The sequence below is a fragment of the Triturus cristatus genome, chromosome 12, assembly GCF_964204655.1.
Source record: "Triturus cristatus chromosome 12, aTriCri1.1, whole genome shotgun sequence".
NCBI lineage: Eukaryota > Metazoa > Chordata > Amphibia > Caudata > Salamandridae > Triturus > Triturus cristatus.
The window spans coordinates 847,408,163-847,421,433 of NC_140595.1; the positions used below are offsets into that span (position 1 = coordinate 847,408,163).

The 13,271-nt window shown below is 52.5% G+C and overlaps 1 protein-coding gene across 1 annotated transcript in view; it reads right to left on the reverse strand.

The window, feature by feature from the left end:
• The window catches only part of LOC146783063 (dnaJ homolog subfamily C member 3-like), a 206,076-nt gene that overhangs the window by 114,953 nt on the left and 77,852 nt on the right, over positions 1-13,271 (reverse strand). Inside the window, exon 4 of the mRNA XM_085639056.1 lies at positions 6,330-6,404. Within this exon, the coding sequence (XP_085495182.1) occupies positions 6,330-6,404 (75 nt within the window). The remainder of the gene's footprint in view (positions 1-6,329; positions 6,405-13,271) is intronic.

A 13,271-nucleotide genomic window follows, 5' to 3' on the forward strand; every position in this document is an offset into this window, starting at 1 on the left:
GGTATATGCTGGCCACTATTTAAAGTGGGCACTTTGTACAAGTCCAAACAACCCTTATGGTGATTTAAGAGGTCAAAGATAACCTTAGAAAGCTATCCTAGTGGTAGCTGTGGAGAGCAGCCTTCAGGCTTAGTCTTGAATGAATTTAAAGCAGCTTGGTTTACCATAATGCAACCTTATGGTATTGGTTGAATGAAGGGAGAACCACACAGTAGATATAAAAATATGTATTTATTAATATAACACAAGCTAGTATGACACAGTATCTCCTACACGGCGACAGTCACAAAGCACATAATACTTAAGCACAAGAATGACAGTAAATAGCGATAATACACAGCCCCCCCGGAGGAGGGGGGGGGGAGGGAGAAGATGGGGCCAAACCACATACTAAAATACTGGTGTAAGAACCACGACTCGACTCAAGACGATGTCTGGAGGACGCAAAACTGCTGGGACCCCAAGGAACCACCCAAGGTGAGTAAGTAGGGACCCCACAGAGGTCAGGTGCAGTGTGGGAACACGACCGTATACTTGAAGCTTTAGAGTTTAAGAACCCTTCCCAGTGAACTTCAAAGAAACCCCAAGGAACACAGAAGGTTGGAGAACGACCCCACCTGTGGTTACCGAAGTACCCTAGTTACCTATCCCAGGGAAGCCGGGTGCATAGGTCTGCAGTAGCGTGGGAAACCGCCGTTGAACCCAATGGAGGACTTCGAAGAGGAGCCGCTGCTGGAAGGAAGAAAAGTGTCAGCTGGAATCCAAACGTGAATTCTGGTCGAAGAGTACCTGAAAGCAGACGGAACAGATACTGGGTCACTTGGGAGTGACCAGGGGCTCGGTAGACAAATGCCCACCGATGTTGGATGCTTCAGGTTGGTTGATGGAGTCCTTGACACTGCAGCTACGGGGACCAGGAGACGTTGAGGACAACCAGGAGCCGGATACAAGCTGTTTCACGAAGGATGTCGAGTGCTGAGGGGGGTCGGTGTCCAGCAGGAGCACCAACAAGCCTTGGCAACGGCAACCCACGCAGAAGGTCAAGATGGTGTACGATTTTCGACCAGCAAGGTCTAGGAGACTCACCATACACAGGGGAGTCAGGGCGAGCCTGGAGCAACCAGGGGAGCCCAAGAAAATCAAAGTTGATCCTCAACTGGACTCACAGGCCGGAGGCACAGGAGTCGTGAGAGGACCTTGAGCAGCTCGACAAAACAGGTCGCAGAGCACTTGGTGCGAGGTGGATGAAGATCTTTGCAGGAGAAGTTGCTAGAGGTTGGGGCTACTCGGAGCCCAATGCACTTGTTCGGGAAACCCCAACAAGCATATGCACTTGCAAATGTACTCGGTGCACAGGGGTTCGGCTATTGCAGCCTCCACAAGGGATTCTGACCTCAAACTTGGTAAGAGGGCAGCTCGGACCTCAAGGGACGTAGAAACCCACCTCCTGTGTTGCTGAAGCTTTCGGAGTCTGTAGGAGCTCAGGGTCAGCAGACCGGACAGCAGTGTTACAGTGCCTGCAGATGCAGGGGAGTTACTCCTTCACTCCAAGGGAGATATCTTCAGTTGTCCTTGATGCCCCACAGGTCCTGCACGGATCCTGTACGGTGCACGGGCACAAGTGATGCAGCAGACTGAGCGGGAGACTAATTGGGGCCCAAACGAAGTCCAGAGTGTCCAGACAGTTGGAAGTTCAGTGGTTTCTGGATCATAATCTTGTCCACATCGAATCTGGGGTCCTACAGCCAGGTAAGCCCTTGAGTACCCACGCGAAAGGGTCGGACAGATTCAGGGGACACTCCCAGGGGAGGGTCTGGACAATGGGGAGGTTACTACCCTGTCCTTGTCCAGTTTCGCGCAGGAGCCAAAGGCTCCCAGGGCTGATTTGAACTGGACTATGCACAGGGACACCAAATGTGCTCCTCATGCAGACTTGCAAGCGCACCCATCTAGCCCTAATACATTAAATCCTGTCTTAGGGGATGGTCACACCTTCCTGTGACAGGATGACTATTGTTCTGCCTTCCCCTGCTCGAGCTTGGCTCTGCAGCAGGAGGGCAGAAATGTGTCTTTGATCAGCAGAAACCATTTTGTGCTGTCCGGGACAAGAAGGCTGGTACCTGGAACACCAGGGACCACACAAAGCTCACTTCTGAGGGGTGGAATCATACCTCCAACACCGGATACCGGTGTGGGGGTATGATTCCAACATGTTTGACACCAGACACAATAGGGTTTGTTTCAACTGTTTTAGAGTTGGTCATCATGCGGTCGCATAATGCCACTCTATATGTTGTAAATGGCTGTTTCACTGACAACCCGGAAGAATGAAGGAGTGTCCTGCTCATGCAGTGGCACACTCTCACTTAGAACCAGGCACCCTGCCTTCAGGATTGTTAAAAGCTAGAAGTCACCCCTATAGCAGGCCTTAAGTGCAGTGACCCTTAGATATAGTAAACCTATACCTTAAGTAAGTGGTGCATGCACCAACTTACACAGGCTTCAATGGCAGACTTTTAGTTCCATTTTGCATGGCCTCTCATAGGTGGCATAATACATGCTTCAGCCCATGGGAGGCCTCTGGGGTACCTATGCCCTGGGTACATGTGTACCATATACTAGGGACTGAAAACGGTACCCCAGTATCCAATATGGAGTGTACCTAAGTACATAACACAACAGTTTAGGGAAAAAGCAGAGAGGCTGAGGTCCTGATTAGCAAAAACAGTGTTATATTTTGCAAAAACTGGGGGTAACCATAAGAAGCAGATCCTACTTTCCTACACAATTCTCTTGGCCCAGAGCCCTATTAGACTTCAGCTTGTATAAAGCATGCACATAAAAACAAGACAACTATTAACTATCTAAAAACTAAAGTGCTTTTTGGGCACAATACATAGAGGTAACGGTGCTGGACAGTATATGTGCTGTGAATGTACAATGAGTGTAAGTGTGCGGCGTATGTACAATGAGTGTAAGTGTGCGGCGTATGTACAATGAGTGTAAGTGTGCGGCGTATGTACAATGAGTGTAAGTGTGCGGCGTATGTACAATGAGTGTAAGTGTGCGGCGTATGTACAATGAGTAAGTGTGTAAGTGTGCGGCGTATGTACAATGAGTATAAGTGTGCGGTGTATGTACAATGAGTGTAAGTGTGCGGTGTATTTTTTGTTGTTTTTTTCAACCAATTTTCATTGATTTTTAGATTAAATTAAGACCGCATCAGATACATGTTCCCAGAAGGTTTATATGCTCCAGATAATGGCAATAACAAGCAGACCCATACTGTGGGAACTCGATTAGTGGGGGTCATCAGCTCTGTTCAACTCTGGGGAGCATGCTCCCTGACCTAATGAGGGGGTCATATGAGATCCAGGCTTCCCCGTTCTTTGCTCTCACAAGATGGGTGCACCAGCAGGTGTGTTTAGGCCAAACAAGAGTAGGGGGAAGAGGAGGCCACTGACACCACTCCTCGCTCAAAGGTCACTGCGGATCCTCAGTCACCTCCTAAGGCAGATAAAAGACAGAGGCACAAGGAGCAATCACCGCTCCAATGTAGAATGCACCAGTAATATATAGACCAGGGGTGAACCGGTGCAGTTAAGGAAGTGGACCACCTCTGGTCCAGGGTCCGAGTCAATTTACTATAAGCGTTTTTAGCAGCATGTATAAGCGTTCACCACTGTAGGAAACCGCCACACCTCTCAGCAATACTTTCTGTGCTCTATGTAATGAAGGGGATGATACTTCTGGCAGTGCTGGGCCACAGTGTTAGTGTCCATGGTGAGTGTTCTGGTTGGCGGGCCACCATAGCTAGATCCGCCTCACCTCTCCACGCGTGTTGCGGATTCGCAGTTGGGAGAGGGGCATGAGTGGTCAAAGTTCCCCCGCAGCCCAGCGATGAAGGTCACAAGTTGTAAAATATCGCCCCTGGGCGATGTAGGCAGCTACAGATCAAAGTCCCCTGTCCTCCATCACCCTGCAAGCAGGGAGTACCGTTTTGATCAAATCTAGGCCCAGGAGGGGAAGTCGTCACCTTCCAGGAGAAATCAAACCCAAGCCCCCTCCCTGGATAGGAGGGGAAGAGAGCGATCACAAACCTCTCTTGCGCTTTATCTGATATCCACAGCAAGTGCCAGCCAGAACCTACCGCTGCCGCTCAGGTACTAGGCCTCTGTACCAACAGATAGAATCCAGTGCCAGTAGCTGGCTCCTCGGCGCGAGGTCAAGGGAGGACCCCAGCAATGCGACTTGCCTATTGTGTCAAGCGGGGGCTGCCGCCCTCTCGCTCCGACCTCTGCCCACTATGCCAACCTCACCAGCAGCCTGGTATTCAGGCACCCAGGGCCTCCGTAGTGCGCCATCGGGACAGGAAAGTAGTCTAACTGTCTCTGTTCAAGCGAGGGGCTATCAGGACCACGCAGTAAGGGTCTGTCACGCCTCCCTCCATGCAGCAGTCTCTGACTGCATCCGCAGGCCCACCAGGCAAGGCCCCGCGTCCGGCGCTCCACACGGGCTCCCTCATATTCAAAGAAGAGATCAGCAGATCACACAGACTCTAGAGGCTGCCGGAAGGATCTCCGCGGTCCCCAAACACATACACTCCACAGGTTCTACATAACGCCAGAATACAGATAAATGGCAGCTGATTGTGGGTCGAGGCACAGAGCAATTCTAATTTGCATCCGCCATCTTGCCGCGGTCAGCCATGCCCAAAGTGTGCTGTAGATCTACACGGAGTGTAAATGTGCTGTGTATGTACACTGAGTGCAAGTGTGCTATAGATCTACACTGAGTGTAAATGTGCTGTGTATGTACACCGAGTGCAAGTGTGCTGTATATCTACACTGAGCGTAAATGTGCTGTGTATGTACACAGAGTGCAAGTGTGCTGTAGATCTACACTGAGTGTAAGTGTGCGGTGTATGTACACTGCGTGTAAATGTGCTGTGTATGTACACTGAGTGCAAGTGTACCTGCAATGTTACATTACACAGAGGCCCCTGGGTTCCACTTTGGGAAGCCCAGGCCTTGTGAAGACCCAAGGAGGAGAGGAATCCCTCCAGGCAGATTTGTGTATTGCCGCATTCCTGTGAGCTGGGTGGGAAACACTGGAGAAGGGGAGAGAGAGACTCCCCTTTTACACTCTTTGAGGCAGTGCGAGATCAGATGGACGGGCCTGGACTCATCTCAGGAGGTGATGGGGCTGATAAGGGCATCATAAACAGTAATGCTGGGAGCCCAGGATTACCCTTTTGATACACATCACTGTGGCCGACATCCAGGTGAGAACTCTAGTCACTCCCATGGCCTGTGTTGTGGGTCTATCAACTTCGGAGTCTCTCCTGCTGACACAGACAGCCTTTCAAAAGGAAAGAATATTGTATACTTCAAAAGAAGTAGAAACCCAACATAAAACTTCCAAGAGACCCTAAATCTCATTTAGTCCCTGTATATGGACTATGAGAAAGTTGAGACCCCAAAAAGTTTACCAAGCAGCCAGATGGACTGTGTGAGATGGAGAAGTTCTGTAAAACGTAGGCCTGAGGCCACAACTGGGGACCAAGGCCTGCTAGTCTCCCTGTTGGGTGTGGGACATGAACCACTGAAACCAAGACCACCTGCCCTGGAGCACCAGCACTTGCGTGCCAAGAACAGTGCGCCCTGTAGGGAAGGACATCACTGTGTGCACTTTGAGTTAGGAGTTGTGTTCACTACTCACCCCCTACCCTACCCGGAGCCTTTGACTGCTCATCTACAGCTACACCGGAGTGCAGTGCAGCAGTGGTACTTGTCCCAGTTGCTCAGGATCCACTGTAGGTCGGACCCTGAGGCATCGGGAGTAAAAGGCCTCAAACACCACGGTTGGGCCCAGTAGCCCCTGCATACCATGTGGCCTCTAAAAAGGGTCCGGCACAGACAGTTGTGGTATTTTGCCGCAAAGCGACTCTTTTGTTGAAGCTTCTGCTCTTCTTTCTTATATTCCCTTCGATACTCTGCGCATTAAGACTCCTTTTTTAAAATTAAAGTTAAATGTAATAATATGGGATTTAGGAAGTATACAATTTAAAACCAAATAATTTATGGGATTTAATATACATTTCATGTGTTCACACTTTTTGTGGACTCATTTACATACATTTGTTCTATAATACCCAGACCAAACAGAGGTTACTTTTCTGGTATCGTTTGTTTTGGGTGGAAGGAAACCCTAGTTTTTAGTTGTGTGCCTTTTTTCATCAAAGAAATAAATATATCAAAGCGTCACTGCAGTCAGAGGAATTCCACTGGGTGCAACAAGACCATCAAGAACCCTAGACAATCGCTTACCACAGCTTCAAAGTCGTCTTTAGCTTCCTGAGTGTCTCCCTGCTTCAAGAGAATGTTCCCCCGTTGGAGTCTGGCCTGAAACATACAAGACAGGGGGCAATGATCAGTTTATCGAGTGTGACTGGATGTTTGCAGACTACATTCATTTAATCAATAATACATTAGGTGTATTACCACGAATGAGCCAACACTAGGCCCCATGGAGAAAGGTTTACACCTGCATTGTTCTGCTTGCACTACATTTGTCAGAAAAAATAAAGACATCCGTAGAAAGAGACACTTTAGAACATAAAACGTACATTCCAAAAAGAAGCATTTGAGCAACGGAATGAGGGGGAATGGTAAGTTCTAAGTATTCTTGAGTTACTGGGGGCGAAAGCAAAAAAGACGGCATTCCAGCACTGGTTTGGAGCTCATTGCCCAACACTATGCTTTTATTTTTTAGTGGTGATCTTCACATGCAGTCCCCCTCCTCTTCATCATCGCAATCCGTACAACATGAGGCCTTGTAAAACAAAGCATTTTTCATCACCTTCGCTTGACCACTGAATATTTAAAGAGATAGCTTATCTAGGGGTTTAGGATACCCAAACAGTGCTACTGTGAAAGAGACAGAACACGCAGCATCACATGCGGCACGACTCCGTGTGACAAAGAGAGCTGCAAGTAATCTAGTAATTACCACGCCACGCATCTTTCTGGTGACAACAGTTGAATAAGAAGGAGTTGCAAAGCAGAGTCCAGCAGTCTGGTAGTAAATCATCATAGTGGAGAACACATTATTCACCACAGATCTCTCCAGCACAGAGGAGCCAACGGTCAGATTCATGAGGGGACATGACCTACATTCTACCCAGAATGCTGAAGACATTTTTCTGTTTACAGATTCATTACAAGAGGTTAGAAGCCTCTATTCAAGTGCCCTAAAACCACATATAAATTAGCTATTAACAAAACTTGATTGTAGAATTTTCTCAATAGCACTTTTGCCACTGTCAATAATGGGTTCTCCATCACTTCAACCGCCAGAGGTTTCCGCTGAGCTTTCAGATTTTTCACCGTGAAAGCAGGAACATCTGCACCTATTTATCTGGCTCTTCTGCTGTCTCTACTTAACCACTTTGCATAACGAATGCCCCTTCTGCAAAGTGTAGAAATGGAAGGCTGGTTGTTCTCTTACTTTTTTTTTTTTTTTTTTTTTAAACCGTTTATTACAAGACTCAAAAAATTATACAAATATGGGTCTACAACCTTCCGGCCGGCCGCTAGCAATAAAAGGAGCATACGATATACATTTATGAAACACATGGTGCTGCGGCCGAGCATTTACAGGAGGTAACATCGTTGCGCGCCACACTATCCAGACCCCATTATACGGTTCCATTTTAAATTTAAAGAACAACAAACACAAACAAACCCACAAGGCAATCCTCAATCGGAATAGCAACACGTGCTCCCCTAGAGGGGGGATTCTAGCCATCCATAGGAATCTCAAGAGGGGGGGGAGAGATCAGAACTAGGGTTGGGGACACCTAATGCCCAGGTACTGGGGGGATGAGTTGGCTAAGGGGACGGGGCCGGCGACGGATCGGGCAATAACGGTGGAGCACAGATTCCCCCGCGGTAGGCGTTCCAGGGGCCCCACACTTTCACCCATGTCGCAGGCTTACCTCTCGCCACATACACCACCTTTTCCCGAAACATGCACCAATCCATATGTTCCTTCCAGGCCGAGACAGTCGGGGGCCTCTGGGAGCCCCACAGCTGGGCAATATCACGCTTGGCAACCATATACCCCAGAGTCACCCACCACGTCTGCGGCACCGAGTAATCGGTAGGCTCCCACACATTCAACAGGCATCTCCTCGCTTCGGGCAACAGCGCCACATGCGTGACCACTCGCAGCACCTCATGCACACCTCGCCAGAACCCCTCCACTTCCGGGCACTCCCACAGGATATGCAGAAAAGTCCCCAGCGCACCACACCCACGCTTACACAAACCGTCCTCAGCATAGCCCATACGCAGGAGCTTTGGCCCCGTCATGTAGACCCTGTGGAGTATCTTGAGCTGGACGAAACGAAGGCGAGCCGGTATGGCCACCTCTTTCGGGGAGGCCACCGCGGAGATCCAGTCCTCGTCGTCCAGCTCCAGCCCATCGGCTACCCAAGCCTCACGAAGGGCAGTCAGCAAGTCTGAGCGATCGTTGATCAGTTTTTTGTAGATCAGTGAGATCGTGCTGTCAGGGACGTGTCCATCCAGCACTCTATCCTCCAGGGGGGAGCACTCCGGGATGGAGGCAACGTCCGGAAAGACGGAGCCCAGCGCATGCCGGACCTGCAAGTACCGAAAGTACTCGCTGCCCTGCAACTGAAATTCCGTCTGCAGCATCTCGAACGTTTTAAATCCTCCCCTCGTCCAGAGATCCCCCACTTTGCTGATGCCTATTAAATCCCACTTCTCAAAGCCCTTCGAGGTCCACAAGGAGCCCAACCGCTCAGATGCGTATAGTGGTGACGCCCGGGTCAAACGGTCCTTCCACCCCATTGCAGCATTGGCCGCGTGCCACACTCGCACCATGACACGCGTGGGGCCCGTTAGGCGAGCATCGGGCGCGCTAGAGTAGAGCGCTCGATTATAGTCACCACCTGGAAGTAGCATCCTATCCATTTCAAACGCCGGGTTTAAGGCTGGCCCATATAGGCCCTGATTAATTGCAGCTAGCTGGGAGGCCCAATAATACCGTTTAATATCCGGGAGGGCAATCCCCCCATCATACCAGGGGAGCGTCAGCTTAGCCAGGGCAATACGTGGCCTCCCGTCCCAGAACAGGCGGCGCTGCAAACTCTCCACTTCGCGGAAGTAGCGCGCTGGGACGAGGTCCATCGTGTTCTGCAACGCGTATAGGAAACGCGGCAACGACATCATTTTAAACAATGCCGCCCGGCCGAGCGGCGAAAGCCGCAAACGCCGCCAGCGCGCGACATCCTCTTTCAGACGCTGGAGGGGGGGAAGCAAGTTCCGATCATACTGAGCCTCCGGGTCCAGAGTAATGAAGACACCCAGGTACCTAAATCCCTGCGGGGCGACCTGGATCGGACAGCCCCGCGGGAGGATAGGAGCCTCCCCAGAGAGAACATACACACACGATTTAGCCCAGTTGATGACCAGACCGGAGTTACGACCGAATGAATGCAGAACATCAACCAGTACTATGAGTGATTTACGTGGGGAAGCTAGGTACAAGAGGATGTCATCAGCGTATAGGGATACGCGGTCCTCATACTCGGGGGTCCAGCGGAGACCACGGATGGAAGGCTCCCACCGCAGCCACTCCGCCAGGGGCTCCAAGGCAAGTGCAAAGAGGAGCGGCGATAAGGGGCAGCCCTGTCGAGTGCCCCGGCCCAGCTCAAACGGAGCCGATACTCTTCCGTTCACCACCACCTGCGCCAATGGGCCCGAATATAGCAATTTGACCCAACTGATGAACCCTGGGCCAAATCCAAACTTCGCAAGCATCGCCCAGATATATGGCCATTCAAGCGTGTCAAACGCCATGGTGGCGTCTAAGGACGCCAAAATGGCCGGCTCCCGTATGAACGGGGCACGTGCGAGCACACCGTGCAAACGCCGCAGATTAAGGGCTGTGTTGCGATGAGGAATAAAGCCAGACTGGTCCTGATGAACCAAATCGCCCACCACGCCGACCAGCCGATTGGCCAGTACCTTAGCGAGAATCTTGGGCTCCGCATTCAGCAGCGAAATGGGCCGATAGGATGTAACCCGGTCCCGAGGTCTCCCCTCCTTGTGGATGACCACGATTGTAGCCAGACGCTGGTCCGGCGGGAGGGAGCCCACCGAGTGTGCCGCCAGGAACATAGCCCGGAGGTGGGGTGCCAGCGTATCCGGTCGTAACTTGTACAACTCGATAGGGAGACCATTCGGACCCATGGCCTTGCCGGAAGCGACCGAGCGTATGGCGAGGGCGATCTCGTCGGAGGTGGGAGCGGCGTCCAACGACACCCTGTCCTCCCCGGAAAGGGACGGCAGCGCGATATCACTGAGCAGGGCAAGGGAATCCTCTTCCGAGCAGGGAGACACCGGGGAATACACCCCATGGAAATAATCCGCGAAGCAGGAGACAATTTCTTCTGGCTCAGTTACACACACACACCATCCGTTTTCTCAATCAGCGGGACCACACGATTCGCTCTCTCTTTTTTGTCCAACCACGCTATAAGTTTACCAGCCTTATCACCCACATCATACAGACGCCCCTGTTGCTCTCTACTGAGGCCCCTGGCCGCCTCCGTGACGAGGGCCCTGTAGGCCGCCTGCTTGAGTTGGAGGACATGTAATGCAGCATCCGTCACCCCACCTTCTAAATTCCCCTCCAACTCGGCTATTTCAGCCTCCATCCGGGTCACCTCCTCCCGCTCGCGCCTCCGGGCATGGGAAATAAGGGATAGGGCCTCCCCTCGGAGTACTGTCTTGAAGGCCTCCCATAGCGGTATGGCCGAAGGCACAGACCCCACATTCTCATCAAAATATCGCTGAAGGGATTTAATCAATGCAGCGCGAATGGAGGGGTCGCGCAGGTACCAAGGATTGATTGGGACCACCCTACCCTCACCCCTCGGAAAGACATCAAAGTGCAGTAGGAGCGGGGAGTGGTCCGAAATACCCCGTGGCAAATGGCGTACCTCTCCCACCCTCCCAACATAGGCCGCCGGGACAAGGACATAGTCTAGTCGTGAGAGACTACCATAGGCTCCCGAGTGGAAAGTATACTGCAGCTGCGCGGGGTGTTTTAAACGCCAGCAGTCCACTAATCCAAATGTATCCAAGAGGCTGGGTAGCCACGCCTGTGCCCGGGGGAGGTCCCTAGGGGGGTGACGATCCAGATACCACCGCATTAAAATCCCCCCCCACAACTAAAAGCCCCCCCGGAAGGCCAAGGAGAAGGCGCCCAAGGTCCGCAAAGGTGGTCGACTGCAGCCCCGGTGGGATGTATACTGACACAAAGACAACCACTTTGCCCTCCAGTCTTCCCACCAAGACCGTATAACGTCCCCTATCATCGTGGAGCACCTCATCAATCTCCAACGGGAGCGAGTTCTTCACCATGATGCCCACACCCCGTGAGCCGGACGTAAAGCCCGAGTGAGCCACTAGGCGATAGCCACGCCGATTCATGGCGCAGAAGGAGTTACCAATGAGGTGTGTCTCCTGCAGAAAGACTACATCGGGCGAGATTCGCTTCAAAAACTGCAGGACCACACCCCGTTTGATCCTGTCCCCCAGTCCATTCACATTCCAGGACAACAAAGTTAGTTCCCTACCCCCCATCATATACAAAAGCCATCATTCGTACCCCGGAGAGCACTTTAGAACCAACACAATAATACGTTTGCCTTGTGATAAAAACGAACAACACCCCATCCCTACCCACCCACCCCAACAGAACTCCCCCCTCCCTGCACCCCTGCATGAGCCCAAACAGCCCCCCCAACGTGCAGTGTGCCTGTCGCCCCATATGTAGTTAGACTAACTAAACCCCCTAGGGGAGGAGGGAGAACCCCCAATAGACCCAACACAACCTCCATAGGAGGGGAACTTACAAAAAACTGACGCAGAATCAAAAGTGGCATCATTTTCGTCCAGAGTGAGGCCCAATATTAGACCCTCAGTCCTGATCCAGCGTGCCGTCTCCCCCCGCCGCCCCCCGCCGCCCCCCCCCCGCCCACGATCCCCGGGCAGAGTATCCAGCCAGTCCCCGGCCGCCTCGGGACGATCAAAGAAATGCGTGCGACCATCCACCTCCACACGCAGCTTGGCCGGGAAAAGCATGGCATATTTGAGGTTTAGGTCCCGAAGACGGTGTTTGACGCCTAGGAAGCTCAGTCTCTGCTTCTGGACCGCTGGGGTGAAATCAGGATAGAAATTAACCTCCATATTGTCAAGCTTGACCGGTCCATGCAGTCTGGAGGTTTGCAGGATAGCGTCTCTATCCCGAAAATTGAAAATCCGGGCGATGAGAGGTCTCGGAGGGGCTCCGACATTCGGCCTTCCCCCGGGAACCCTGTGAGCCCTCTCCACAGCGAAGAATTTGCTCAGCCCCCATGGCTGGAGATGGGTAGCAATCAGGTCCTCCACAAAGAGATCCGCCGCCGCCTCCTCGCGTCCCTCGGGCACCCCGATAATGCGGATGTTGTTCCTCCGTGCCCGACTCTCGGAGTCCTCCAGGCGTCGATCCATTAGCGCAGTCGCCCGACTAAGCCGGCGCACCTCTGTTTGCAAGGCCGCCACATCTGTCGTTAGGCCCGATGCGGTGTGGGCCAAAGACTCTACTCGGTCATTGGTTTTGGAAAGATCGGCCCTCACCAGGCCAACATCCACGAGGACCGAGTCAATCTTCTGCGCCAGTGTATCAAACCGCTGGCCCACCGAGGCCTTCATCTCGGCAATGGCGCCCATAACATCTCGCAGAGTCAAATCTGCGGGCAGGTCTGGGGCATCAGGAGGGCTCTCAGGGGACTTGCGCGGTCCATCGGGCGATCCCTTCTGGAGGGTATAGCGGTCCATACTGTTGGCCTGATGGACGGCGCCGCGCCGGGTCGATTTGGTCTTTGCCCGGTCTCCATCTTGTTTCGTGGCCATGGCCACCAGTCTCCCAGTCGCACCAGCCACGTCGTGTAGGGCAGGAAAGCAGACACGAGCTCCGGGGGGGCCCCCTCAGGGCAGCGGGGTGGATCACAGCCTGCAGGCAGGCAGGGTCTCCCAGCAAGGCCACACCACACCAACACCAAGGGCTCCGCGACCCAACCTCGCAGAGACGACAAGGTGGTGCGAAAGCGAAAGTGCGGGGCACGCGAGTCGCCAGGCCCTGCCTGCCGCTGTTGTTCACTTTGTCACTGGACCACCCCACAGCGCAAATCCGGG